Source organism: Triturus cristatus, chromosome 1_1, assembly GCF_964204655.1.
Source record: "Triturus cristatus chromosome 1_1, aTriCri1.1, whole genome shotgun sequence".
Lineage (NCBI taxonomy): Eukaryota > Metazoa > Chordata > Amphibia > Caudata > Salamandridae > Triturus > Triturus cristatus.
In genome coordinates this window covers 64,520,602-64,534,520 of record NC_140579.1, presented here as the reverse complement: position 1 = coordinate 64,534,520, position 13,919 = coordinate 64,520,602, and the positions used below count along the sequence as shown (strand labels likewise).

Below are 13,919 nucleotides of genomic sequence, written 5' to 3'. Positions count from 1 at the left end.
ACTTTAGATTTACCTAGACGAAACTCTGCTACAGAATTCCAGAACTTCAACTATCTACTCGAAGTTGGATGACCGAAGAATCTCCCTTGGAGTAAAGGAATTACTCCCCTGCAAGGCAGGCACCAAAGACGCATATGTCCGGTTTGCAACTACGCAGCTCCTGAAGGACTCTGAAGATTTTGCAACACAGGAGGTGGGTTTCCTAGATTCCCCGAGGCCGATCCGTGCTCTCAGCAAACCTGAGATCCAAAGCCCACATTTGCAGCAGCATATGCTTTTTCGCGATCCCTGAGGCTGTGCTTTAGCCTACTTGTAGTCCAGACCCGAGCAGTGATTCCACCGAAGATTACTGGCCTACACTCCACGAGTGTCCCGTGGGCTGGTATTTAGTGATTCCTCTCGAGGTCCTTTCGCAATCCCTTGTCCGTCGATTTGTGGGTCCCTGAGAAGGGTACTTTAACTTTCAGTGGGCTTACCCGGTTGCTCCAGACGTGCCCTGACTCTCCATCGCTTGGGGAGTCCACAGGACCTTGCTGTTCCACACCGAAGCCTTTTTACTCTCACTGCGTGGGTTGCCGTTGCCAAGGCTTGTTGGTCTCCAATCCTTATACCGACCCCCCAGCACTCGACATCCTTTGTGGGACAGCTCGCCTGCGGACTTTGGTCATCGTCGACGTCTCCTGGTGCCCATGGCAGTGGAGTCAAGCTTCACCTCTTCTCACCTGAAACACCCGACATTGGTGGGCATTGTTCTACCGTGCCCCTAGTCCCCCTGAAGTGACCCAGACTCTGTCCTCTCTGTTTTGAGGTTCTTCACATCTCCAATTCAGGCTTGGATCACACCGGACACATTTCCTCTTCACAGCAGCAGCACTCTGCAGCATCTCGCCATAGAAAATGACGAAGATTCCTGACACCATTTGACACCTATGCACCCGGCTTCCCTGGGTTATGTAAAACGAGTACTCCGGTGCTCACATGGGTGCTGGCCTTAGAACCTTCTAAGTTTGAAAGGGTTTGCTCAAAGTCCTCTCCTAAGTGTCCTTGATCTTTAAAATTCCAACCGCGACTTTCCCATAGGATTGTACGGAGCTCGTGGCTGTGTTCTCACACTACATGCGTCCTCCGTGGGTCCCCTCTGTCACAACCTTGGGTGGTTCCTTGGGGTCCCAGCGATTCTACGTGCTCTAGGCAATGTGTCTAGTCAAGTAGTGGTTCTTATACCACTTTCTTAATATATGGTTTGGTCCCCCCCTGGGGCCCATTGTATATTGTGCTATTTACTGTCGTTCTAGTGATTTAATATTGTGTATCTTGTTCTTTAATCTCATAAAGAGATTAGAGAGTGTTTAGAAATAAATACATATATTTTATATATACCTTGTGTGGTTCTCCTTTCATTTGGTCATTCAAGAGGTCATAATCTGGTAAACCAAGCTGCTTTACATTCCTTCGAGCCTTAGCCTGAAGGCTGCTCTCTATAAGCTACCACTAGGATCGCTTTCAGTAAAGGTTGTCTTTAACCTAATCATCAATAAGGGTTGTTTGGACTGGTACAAGGTGCCCACTATAACTAGTGGACAGCATATACCAGGCCAACTTCTCACACATGTAATGCATTATATGAGATTTTGTGAGCCTGTTTAATTAATTAAAAAAACATTTTTAAAAAAAGATTTATCTATAGAAGTGCTCTGGGGTCCCCGCACATGGGCGGAACTTTTCAAGTGCTTATGTCTTATCATGGAAATACCCCTACGAGAGAACAGGAGTTACAGGTAAGAAACCATTCCTTCTGGGGGTGCGGAGAGCAGTCGGCAGTGCTTCATCACAGATATATTCTTGAAAGACAGTGAAGTCTGGAGTGTTCTCACATGGATAGATTTAAGGAGCACAGAGAGCAGTGTGCAGTGTTGTATCAGGGATATGTTTATTGAGTACAAAGAGCGGTGTCCTACCAAGAACATGTTGGATGGAGAGCAGTGTTGTATCAGATATGTTCATGAAGAGCATTGTACAGCGTTGTATCTAATATGTTCATGGAGGCCGGAGAGCAGTGTGCAGCGTTATATCAGATATGTTCATGGAAGCCGGAGAGCAGTGTGCAGCGTTGTATCAGATATGTTCATGGAGGCCGGAGAGCAGTGTGCAGCGCTGTATCAGATATATTCATGGAGGACTGAGAGCACTGTACAGCTTTGTATCAGATATGTTAATGGAAGCCGGAGAGCAGTGTGCAGCGTTGTATCAGATATGTTCATGGAGGCCGGAGAGCAGTGTGCAGCGTTGTATCAGATATGTTAATGAAGGGCAGAGAGCAGTGTGCAGTGTCATGCCCATGATATGTGGAGTGCTTCTGTTGGGCGATAGCTAGTGGTCATCCACAAACCTCAGCAGCTGCTTTTACGGGAGCCTGAATTGCATTGGGAGTGACACCAGAAATCAAAACTTTGGGTACAAGACAATCTGTTGTGTCCGTTTTATTAATTATTTCCAGGTGCTCTTGTTTCTCTAGAAACGGTAGGTTTTGGAACGAGTCTTTCATAATTTTAGACACTATTGTTGCTCCAGAAGGGTTAGGGTTTGGAACCAAGCTTATTTTTATTCATTTAGTCAGTGTGCACTCATTGCTCTTGAAGGGATAGATTCTGAAGCTAAGCTTACATTTATGCTTAGAGGCACTCTTGTGCTAGAGAGGATAGGTTTTGGAATAAAGATTTTATTTATTCGAGGTGCTCTTGTTTCTCTAGAAGGGTTAGGTTTTGGGGTAAGGCTTACATTCATTCATTCGAGGCTTTCGTGTTTCTCTAGAAAGGGTGGATTTTAGGGTAAGGCTTAAATTCATTCATTCATTCATCTGAGGAGCTCTTGTTTCTCTAGAAGGGGTAGTAGGTTTATGGTGAGGCTTAGATTAATTCATTCATTCATTTGAGGCGCTCTTGTTTCTCTAGAAGGGATTGGTTTTTGGGTAAGGCTTACGTTCATTCATTCACCGAGGCGTTCTTGTCTCTCTAGAAGAGAGAGGCTTTAGGGTGAGGCTTACATTCTTTCATCTGAGGAGCTCTTGTTTCTCTACAAGGGATTGGTTTTTGGGTAAGGCTTACGTTCATTCATTCACCCGAGGCGTTCTTGTCTCTCTAGAAGAGAGAGGCTTTAGGGTGAGGCTTACATTCTTTCATCTGAGGAGCTCTTGTTTCTCTACAAGGGATTGGTTTTTGGGTAAGGCTTACGTTCATTCATTCACCCGAGGCGTTCTTGTCTCTCTAGAAGAGAGAGGCTTTAGGGTGAGGCTTACATTCTTTCATCTGAGGAGCTCTTGTTTCTCTAGAAGGGATAGGTTTTTAGGGTGAGGCTTACGTTCATTCATCTGTGGCGCTCTTCTTTTTCTAGAAAGGGTGGGTTTTGAAGTGAGGCTTACATTCATTCATTTATCTGAGGTCCTCTCGTTGCTCTAGCAGGTGCAAGGGTAGGTTTTAGACTGAGTCTTACACTTTTATTCATTGGCTTGTTTTGTGGTTCCCTTACTAAAATAGGTGTCCCTTGATCTGAATGTTGCAAACAACCGCCTGCCAAATGTGCATTAAACACACTTCCCTTTGGTAAAATCCTGAACTATTAACAGTCTACAAAGACTTGATCTCATAATCCGGTCTATTCAATATGTTTCTAATCTTAACTCTGCCACGTGGCTCTTTCTCCCGTGTTCAGTATGGGGCTGGCGACTGTTGAAGTAGCTATCCCTGGGTCCCTTCTGTATGCCAAGTGACAACCTTTACAGAACTATCCCCAAGCCCTAATGTTTCAACATAATGAAGTGAAGACTTCACTGCTCATAACCTCTGGGAACTGCGATGAAGAATCCTTGAGAAATGTGTCAAGTCACTCCAAGAGTTATGTGTTTGATCCAGAAAAAAATACCTCATTGTGGTAGAATTCAGTCAATCAAACAATCAGTATTTGTAAATCGCAACACTGTCGACGCTGGGGGTATCTGGGCGCTGAGGGTGCCATGTCTCCGTCAAAACGTCAGGTATTGAGTTTCTTTCTGAAGTCCGTCAAGGAGGGGAGGTTATTGAAGGTCTTTGCAGCGATTTAGGAGAAGCAGTGGCCTCTGCTGCGGCAGTGTTGGACGTGGGGGGGGGGTCTGTGCAAGGGCTAGAGAAGCGACAGTGTCTTGAGGGCTAATGGAATACATGACAGTGGTTGATGTAGGACGGTCCTTGGTCGTGGAGGGCCTTGTAGGCGTGTGTGAGGATCTTGAACTGGCATCTTTTCTGGATTGGGAGCCAGTGGAGCTGTCTGAGGTGTAGAATGATGTGGGTCTGTTTAGGGAGGTCCAGGATGACTCTGGCTGCCGCGTTCTGTATGGAATGGGTGGGGATTCTGGCATAGAGAGCGTTGCCGTAGTCAAAGTGGCTGGTGACAATGGCCTTTGGGACAGTCTTTCTGGTTTTGATTGGCATCTGAAAATCCTGCAGAGCATGCAAAGGGTGTAGAAGCAGGAGGAGGCGACGGCGTTGACTTATCGTTTCATGGTCAGTTGTCTATCAAGGATGAGCCTGAGGTTGTGAGCATGGTCAGTCGGTGTGGGTTCAGGTCTGAGTTCTGCAGGCCACCAGCTGTGGTCTCAGTGGAATGCAAAGCTTTGCTAAATAAAAAGTATTGATTACGCTGTATTAGGGTTATAATAAATGGAGGTTTGGTCTATGCTTTATTGATTTGGGTGACTGTCATCAAATGTATTCTCTAATTAATTTGCTGGTCCTCTGCTTGGAGGAGGCTTCTCAGTTTTAGACTGTTAATCAGCCACTGCAGGCGTAGAGAGGGATTTGTAGTCATTAGTACAGCATACACACAAAGTGGTCATCACAGACTGCAAAAGGCCTAGAAGGTGCAAGGATACCTTACAATACTGTTAAATCAACAGTGTAAGTTCAGTGTAACTCAACAGATCAGTCCAAAAGGCGCGTACCAATCAAACATAGACACGTAATATGACTCACATATTACATGTCTATGTTTGATTGGTAAGGGCCTTTTGGACTATGCTGCTCCCTTTTATTCTCAACCCATTGGTGTCCCATTTTGTCTAATATCTGAGTCATGGGGTAAGATAGGTCACTGATTCTGGTGCAGGAAGCAATTAGTAGGGTCTTCTTGGAACAGTGATCCTAGGTTTGTGCGCGTTAGTTATATATAATGAAAAGGCAAAGCTCAAACAGTCAAATTTGCTCCTTTGTCTTGCAGAGCACCCTCATTTCTTTTAAAACTGGTGCTCTTCCATACAGTTATTAAAACAACCTGCTGGTTGGCGCATGCCAAGCGGAGACGAGATGCACTGTTGTGATTGTGGTGGTAGAAGGGTTTGTTGTAAGATGTGTAGATGCCAAGATACAATTGAAGTGGGGCTTCTCTGTTGGTCTAAGGACTTTGAAGACTCATCACCTGCTCTGTTTTCACCTCCAGAATCCCTGTCCGCCATGTTGAACAATCTGCAGACACTGAGCGCAGCTATCATCAATGAGGAAGAGGAGGCACCGTCTGAGGATGAACAGGACTAGAGATGCTATTGTTGACCGCATGATCCTGTTGTCATTTAGAGAAGAGATCACCGTCCATCCTGAGAGGGAAGCTTTGGACAGGGACTGGACAATCGCCCTACCTCTCTCTGTGGTATAGACGGTGGATGTTGGTCATCTGCATCACTTCCATCTGGTTGCTTAAAGCTCCCCTTTTGTTTGCAGAACTCATGCTTCAAGGTTGGACTTAATTTATGCACTAATTGAAAAACATTTTTTTTTATACATTCTATTAAAGTGCCTTATGAATTTTGGACAGTTGTCGTCTTGCCCATTATAAGTACTTAACTCCTCAAAACGAACAGCTCTTCGTAAGTCTCTAACTTCTCTTGCAGAATGAATTGCCCCAGTGGAAGTGACCTTCAATGTTGGGTGGTACGTACTGATGCTTGGACTCAGAGTAGACCTGACACGTGCTTTCTAATAGGACCACAGATGAGATAAATGTTCCTTTTTAGTATCCTACAGCAAACTCATTACAGGAGAATCTTGAAAGAGAGAACCTAGTTTGAGAGGGCAGAGGCTTGTTTATAAGTTTCTTATTTCAACCCATACCCCTTCGTGGTAGGGGCTGATCTGACTTTCTATTGAATCTTCATGTGATTATTTTAATAGGAAAGCTCCTGGCCGCCAGCAAGCACCTAAGATGGGCGAAATAACAAAGACTAACACAGCCAGGATGGGACACAAACATCATGTGTTGTAGTGTCCTGGAACATCTGACACTTTAGGAAGTAGTGTGTGCTAAGTACAGCTTTGTCCAACCAAACCATCAAGGGCTAATCACACAGCACTTCCACTTTGCGTGATGGCCTGAGGCGCATATATATATTTTTTCATTCTCCTATAAGAAAAACACATCTACTGGAGAAACGTCATAGTATCTCTCCCAGTCCACCTTCACTTGACTTCATGTATTTGATTTAACTTAGAACAAAACTACTATATAAAGCAGCGAAGCTCCGGCTAAATCTGCTACCTCTCTGTCTCGAAGGCATACTCAAATGCTTCCTTGCATGGAGGACCTCTTCAGTTAGTCAGATCTTTTCAGCAGCAGTCCAGAGAATGTAGCGAAGCAGAAATGCATGCCTCCGCTGAAACTCTAAGCGCCTCCTGGTGCTGGATTCTTTTTGGACAGCTCGAGCACTAAGCTGAAAGCGAGAAACCTGGCACCCGTTCCTTCAGGCATGGGCTTGCTCGAGATGTTTCCAATGCAGCTTTCTTGTATCTTGGTACCTGCTATCCGGTGCCCGAGGCTGTGGTGGCTGTCACCCCAGTGCTAGCTGTTGTACATATTCTCCAAGGCACCACTGGTCACAATGCCAGATCCACTATGCCCGCAGCCTGCTGTGCACCAGCCCAACATTGGTCTTTGCTTGTGTTTTATTCTTTTGGATTGAGTCCTTTGACATTTGAGCTGATCCAGCTTTCACGTCAACTCAGCATAAGAAATAGAGGGTAACTGGCTCAAAACTGACGCAGACATTATCCATGCCAGTATCAACTAACCCAATGATGTGCACTCAATGAGAGGATATTTTCTTCTCCATCATAATAAACATACTTAGAGTGCCATCCATTAAGACCTTACCCCACCCAGATTCCTTGGCTGTAGAGTAAGAGAATCTATGACTTAGGGCTGCCTAAGTTTCCTCACCAAAAGGCTTGCCTCTTATGGGTTCCCAAGTCCTCAAGCAGGTACAGGATCCTCAGAAGAATCAATCTTCTGAGTCTGCGAGTTCATAGTTTGAGCAATATATCCAAAGCTTCAAAAGAAGACGCTGTCTGTGGGAGCCTTCCCAACTGAGTCTGTTTTGGGGATGTCCGCCTCCCTAAAGGGGAAGGCTTGTCCCCTCACATGGACATGGAGGCTGAAGATCTAAGAGCCTGGTGGCCTTTTCCTATCATTTACCAAGGCCAGGGCGATCATGGCGTCCTGCAGTTTACAGCTCTGTCTTTAATGTCATTCTACTGCCTTTCTGTGGTCAAAAGGCGTCTATGAAAGTAAATGTTCCGCCTAATATTGTCAGAGAGGCTGTTCGGTGCCCCTGATACCCATGGAGTTCATAGACCACGAATAGCAGACTCCATGTCTTAGACGTCCTAGTTCAGGTGACATGGACTGGGCCTGACGCGCTGTTTGATGGGAACCACCTTTTGGTGCTTCGGTGATAAGATGAAGCAGCGGTACAAAACTGCTACCTTAATGGCAAATCACAAAACTCCACCTGATCACAGTTGTCCTTCTTAACAGCCAAGAGGCTTTTCGCCCTTTCAAAGCAAGGCCAAATTACCACCCAAGTTTCTCACTTCCCCAACACTAGAGTTCAGGAGAAAAGCCATGCTGGGCTGAAGTACACCCACATGTGGTCGCCCACATAGCAGACTGGACTCATGCGGGTTGCAAACAAATACTACTTTACTTTTCTTGTCTCCAGTGACACACAACGTTTTGGAGAATATCGAGTAGTTTAAACCAAAATAAATAATCTCTGATTTTGTAAGTAATGGCACATTTCACAAAAAACGTTTTGACAATGTTCATAAAAAAGAACACTTCGTACCAAAACACCTCTGGTGTGAAAACTCCAACTAAAGAAAAAATTGAAAGGTTTTAGGAATCGTAAGAATACATAATTTCTTAATTTAATAATGGAAAGATGGAATAGCAAAAAAGTTATCATAATGTGTATCTGTAAAGAACACCTTCACCTAAAGAGACATCCTGGCACTGTTTGATGGATGTTTGTTTCCCAACTTAGTGGTACTCAGTTTAATGATCTTGTACGAATGAAAGGTCCTGTGGCATATCCTCAAGTGGATGCATTAGTCAGCAGCCAAAAGACACAGGTGTTGGGACAAGAATGACCCCTGACAGTGTTCAGTCGTGCTCCCTGGCCCACTTGTGTAAAGCTCTGCAGCTACGAGCTAAACCCAGATTCATGCGCTAACAACCCAGCACGTATGCCTATGTGTGTGTGTGTGTATGTGTGTATGTGTATATATATATATATGTGTGTGTGTGTGTGTGTGTGTGTGTGTGTGTGTGTGTGTAGTTTATATGATGCATACAGCATGAGTTTCTGAATGAATCGGAGAGGGACGCCTGGGGTTTCTATGTTGGAAACCCTGACATGTCCATGCGCACAAGATGGAGGCGAGGTTACTTTCTTAGTGGAAGTGTATTGCTGACATTCTTGAGACTGGAGGGAGGGGACCCAGACACACAAGTGGGGAAAGAGGAGACAGGCTTCCCCTTAGTAATTCTCTATGCTCATTTTTCTGCGAAGAACTGCTGACATGTCTTCCTGGGGAATATAGGTTACAACAACTCATATCACTATAACACATGCATTACCAAGCAAGCACTACACAGGATACACTTACAACGCATTCCCATCCATACATATTATTTTTGCCACAGCCACCTATACCACAGATTATTATTTTGCATACTGCTATCCTTCCCTGTAGCCTAAAAACTCCTTACTACCCCATAACGCGACACTTAACTGAACTCTAACAACTTAACGCTACTTTCCCTGAATTCTAAAACTCCTATCCAGTGCGTTGTATTACGTAGAATGCATTTGTTGCAACTTACCTCATTGAAGATGTTGACGCAAATGCGTTTGAAACTCTTTTCCATGGTAATGAATTCGTTCTAAGTGTAAAACCTTCCTGAGTTCCTCCATTTGGTGCAGGGTGAAACTAAAGTCTCTGTTCAGAATGTAAAGAGTCCTTTAGAGTCTAACCTTTTTAGGTCGAGCATCAGCGCGCACGCGTTGTCTGCAAGACCTTCAGTAATCACTCTACGGAGTGTAATCTCTGGCATTCTGGAATGCTTCTCGTAATTGGTTAATTTGCGTGTAGTTTTTTGTTTCCTCTCTCCTTACACCTTAGCGCTCCGATACATAATTTCCGGTTTTTCGTGAGGAGCACAGGCCAATTACAGTTCCCTTACACTAGTAAGTGTTATTTGTTATTTGGGGACTACTTGTTTAATTAATTTAATGCTAGTATGTGAAATGAGGAATTTAATATTCATGAATTTCAGTCTTCTGACAACAGAGTATTTTTTTTTTTTTGTAGAGCAGAGCAGAGGACATGACAACATTATAGTAAAGTTGATCGTCAGAAATAAAAAAAAATCGACAATTTACACTGATATACATTCTTATTCAATTGTCATCTGAAACCCATGGAGAATACATAGACATACCAATTACTCTAAATACTTTAAAAGACACAACGGGCAGTCCGGAAATCCCATATAATCATTAAAAACTACCTCATCATTTAGCTGTCAGACCCAGAAAATAATTTTCTCCTAAAGTGCTAAGGTGCTTTCAATTCAAACTGCCTCTAGTTTACACTGTTTACATTACAGTGCAATGAGTTGAGGAAATCTAAATTGATATTGTTGTTTTCCAAATACAAGAAAAGCTTCCAGACAGTTATAACATTTTTTTTTTTTTAATTTGTTTTTTTGGGGGGAAAACGACATTAAGGTACAATTGCACCTTCCCTCAGATATAGGACCATAAAGTGAAATGGGCATAATTACCAACGGTGTTAACATTATTACACCCTCAAGATTGCCCAAAAATATTAACCTTAATCGCTTATTCTCATGATCATCACATGCTATCGCACCAACAATGAAAGAATCTGTTAATATATGTTAAAAACCTTCTGCCTGTGCTAAAAATAAAGTGCAGTCGTACTTTCCCTTCAATATAAGGACATAAAGTGCAATGTGCTAAAGTGCTAAATTTGTGTCCCAATTATCAAAGAACCTCCAAACCGCTGTAAACTTTTTTGTTGCCCCGACCCGCTTAGCATAAGCTTCTTCAAACCTCCTTATCCTTTGTATTTTGTTCAGCCATTTAGGATATGATGGTACCTCTTCAGATCTCCAATTTTGGAGAATTAAAGAACGAGCTACAATAGAGCAGATTGCAATATACGCCTCTTCTACTTTGGTCAGATCTGACCTTACTTTAGAAAAACCGAAAAGTGCTACTTCAGCCGCAGGGTCGCGCTTCTTTTTAATTACCTGGCATATTCCTGAGAAAATCTTACGCCAAAAAACTTCAAGCTTTGGACACGTATAGAATATATGTAACCAGTGTCCCTCACCTTGGGACTGGCATCGAAAACATTTATTGTCCACTTCCGCATGACGTTTATTTAACGTTTTCGGGGTGTAATAGGCCAGCCACCGCGACAAGAAGGCCATTCTTTTAAAATTGGCTGCTCTCAAGGCCTTGCTTCCTACCTTGGATATTGACAGCCATTCCTGGGGAGAGAAGGAGCAGTTGGTTTCCCAAGTTACTTTTCCCAGAAATTCCTCAACCAGGGGGGGGAGCCTTGCGTTTTATCAACAGAGAGTACCAATTTCCTAGCCCCTTTAGTTTTGCTGTATATAAAGCGTTACCCTGATTTGTTGGCACACCACTTGACAATAGATTATATTTTTTTATAACATTTGCGATCTGCAAGTACTCCAAAAACCCGGCCTGTTTCGATTGCCAAATCTACTTTGAAACTCATACCAGGAGATCACTGTCTTAGAAATTAAGAAATGGCCCAGGTCTCAAAGCCACTGTCCTTCCATCTTTTAAGCCGGCTGGAATGAATTTGCAGACCAAAAGTTTTACATTCCTCTAGCTTCAAAAAAATAAACCCTGAGGAGTCTGCTTGTTTAAAAAAAAGACTGCAATCTTTCGGAGTAGTCATGAATTGTCTTATAACGGGACTTTTTAGGTAGTTTGGATGTTTTTAAAAAAAGATTGGGATTTGTGTGCCGGACTCACGAATCATCCTTTCAAGAAAAAATATGTCTAGCCGACCATTAGGTTCCAGTAGACGTGCTGTAAGGTCTAAAATAGCTGCCTCATAATAAGTTTGGATATTTGGTATGGCTAAACCCCTTGATTTATTTCCAGCTGTAATATGGGCAATTTAACCCTGGAGGCCTTCTTATTCCACACGAATTCCCTGAACATTGAGTCTATTTCTTTACAATATTTGGAATTAACTTTCAAGGGTACGTTTATAAAAAGAAATATTAATAGGGGGAAGGATAGACTTTTTTAAAAGTGCTACATGGCCAATCTGATTTAAAGGTAGAAGGGTCCTCTTATCCAGTAGGGTTTTAATTTTATTCCGCATGGCTAAATAATTCAGACTAAATAATTGTTCTACTTGATTGGAAACGTAGATACCCAGATATCTGATTGGTTCTTCTTTCAGTGCCTTGATTTTTAGATTAGAGGGGAAAAAGTTGCAATCAGCGTTTAATATTACAATCTCAGTTTTATTTTGGTTTATTTTGTATCCCCTTATTTGTTCAAATTTACTAAATTCTTCCAAAACGTGTTCCAAATTCTGTTTGTCAGGGCATAAATACATAATTATGTTACCCACCAAAAGTTTCAATTTGGCCATCCCTTCAATTGGAGCTCTAATCTGGGGGTTTCCGAGGATTCTTATAGCCAAGGGTTCGATAAAAAAAAGTGAACAGTATAGGCGACATCGGACAGCCTTGTCTACTTTCACGATTTATATCCACTACCCCTATTGAGTCCCCGTTTACTATAACCCGGGCTTGGGCACCTTGATAAATATTTCTCAACATGCTTCAAATTTGGACCGGGATGCCGAATTTTCCAAAATCATAAAGAAGTGCATCCCAATTGACCAAGTCGAACGCCTTTTCGGCGTCGACCATCGTAATAAGGGTTGGAATTTTATTAATAGTCGCGTAGTCAAGAGCCTGAATTAAAAACCCGGTATTGGTGGACATAGACCTTCCTGCAACAAATCCGGTCTGATCACAGTGGATTAGTGCCTGTGCGATGGAGGTAAAACGTTGTGCCCAGACTTTCATTAATATTTTAAACTCTGCATTAAGAAGACTGATTGGCCTGTATGAATTGATATCCTTACCGTTTTTCCCCTTTTTAACAAAGCTTACCAGTATAGACTCCTTGAAACTTGGAGGAACACTGCCTCCCTGTTTGATATTATTAAACAGTTTCTCCAAGAAGGGGGTCAGATCCTTGGGAAAGGTTTTATAACATTCAATTGGGAGCCCGTCGGCTCCACAGGCTTTTGCCCCTGCAATAGACTTTACCACGTTTATAGTTTCTTGTTTAGAAATGTCAAGCTGGAGCTGTTCCGCTAATGGCCCTGAAAGAGTGGGAAGATTTACCTCCTCAAAGTAATTGCTAATTTAATCCACTCCTGCTTCATATCTGGTAGTGTATAGCTGCGAGTAGTGCTCTAAGAAAACGTGGGCTATGCCTTCTTTAATTAGAGAGGCTCTGGTTTTGGGGTCAATAATTTCAGAAATCATGGCTGCTTCCTGTTTAGTTTTGGTTGTTCCTGCAAACATTTTACCCACCATTTGACTCTCCTCATACACTCGCTGTTGATGTGTTCTGGAGCTGGCTATCTCTTCAATTGTAAAAAAAACTCCTTCAATTCATACTTTGCACTTTCTAGCTGAACTCTGGCGTCCCCCGTCCCAACGGGCTGAGTATTTCTTATTTTCGTTGCATTTTCTACTGCCGCCGGAGTTTAATGATTTTTTTCTCTCCTTTGTTTAGCTTGAGCAGCTGCGAGTGCAATCATCTGCCCACGAAAGGCGGCCTTAAATCCACCCCAAATCAAAAAGATTTCTGTCGTATTATCATTTATCTTGAAGAATTCTGCTATCCACTCTTTTGTATCGGCCACCCATTGAAGGTCCTGCAGGAGGAGACGATCCATCTGCCACCTGGATCTCAACCTCCTGCATTCCTCAATCTCTACTTCAAGTTTAATAAGGGAGTGGTCAGGGAATGGATTTATCCCTATTTCAATGCTTGTATATCCCAAGGATTGCGATATTAAAAAGAAATCAATTCGGGATGCTGTATGAAATTGATTAGAGTAGCAGGAAAAAAACAGCTTGGTTGGATTGGCGTCGCGCCAGGGGTCTTTCAAAATATGTTCCTGTCTTAGTACTTCTACCACTTTTTTAGTTTTGGGTTTCAGCTCTTTTTTATTCGAAGTATCTTTCTTTATATCTTGAATAAAATTAAAATCTCCACCCAAGATTATCTTTCCCGGTGCCCCTCTAAGTATCTCACTAATTTTGAGTAGGGCTGTAGTGTCATCTACAATTGGACCATAATAGTTAATAAAGTTTAATATCGTGCCTCAACCCAGATCCTGATGCTCGACCTAAACATTTAAGCTGCTTACAGTTTCCATACAGATAGCTTCAGTATTTGGACCCATGGTAGGCGGGCACCAAAAGAACTCTACCAGCCCCAGGCTGTAGAAACT

At 42.9% G+C, this 13,919-nt stretch overlaps 1 protein-coding gene across 3 annotated transcripts in view; it reads left to right on the top strand.

The window, feature by feature from the left end:
* Window positions 1–5,833, top strand: part of LOC146869417 (coiled-coil alpha-helical rod protein 1-like) — a 208,944-nt gene extending 203,111 nt beyond the window's left edge. For 2 of the 3 annotated variants that reach the window (XM_085599815.1, XM_085599812.1), the window contains one exon: window positions 5,461–5,833. In XM_085599815.1, the coding sequence (XP_085455941.1) occupies window positions 5,461–5,561 (101 nt within the window). In that variant the 3' untranslated portion in view covers window positions 5,562–5,833. The remainder of the gene's footprint in view (window positions 1–5,460) is intronic. The other variant, XM_085599816.1, reaches the window with a different exon arrangement.
* The last annotated feature ends 8,086 nt before the right edge of the window (window positions 5,834–13,919 follow it).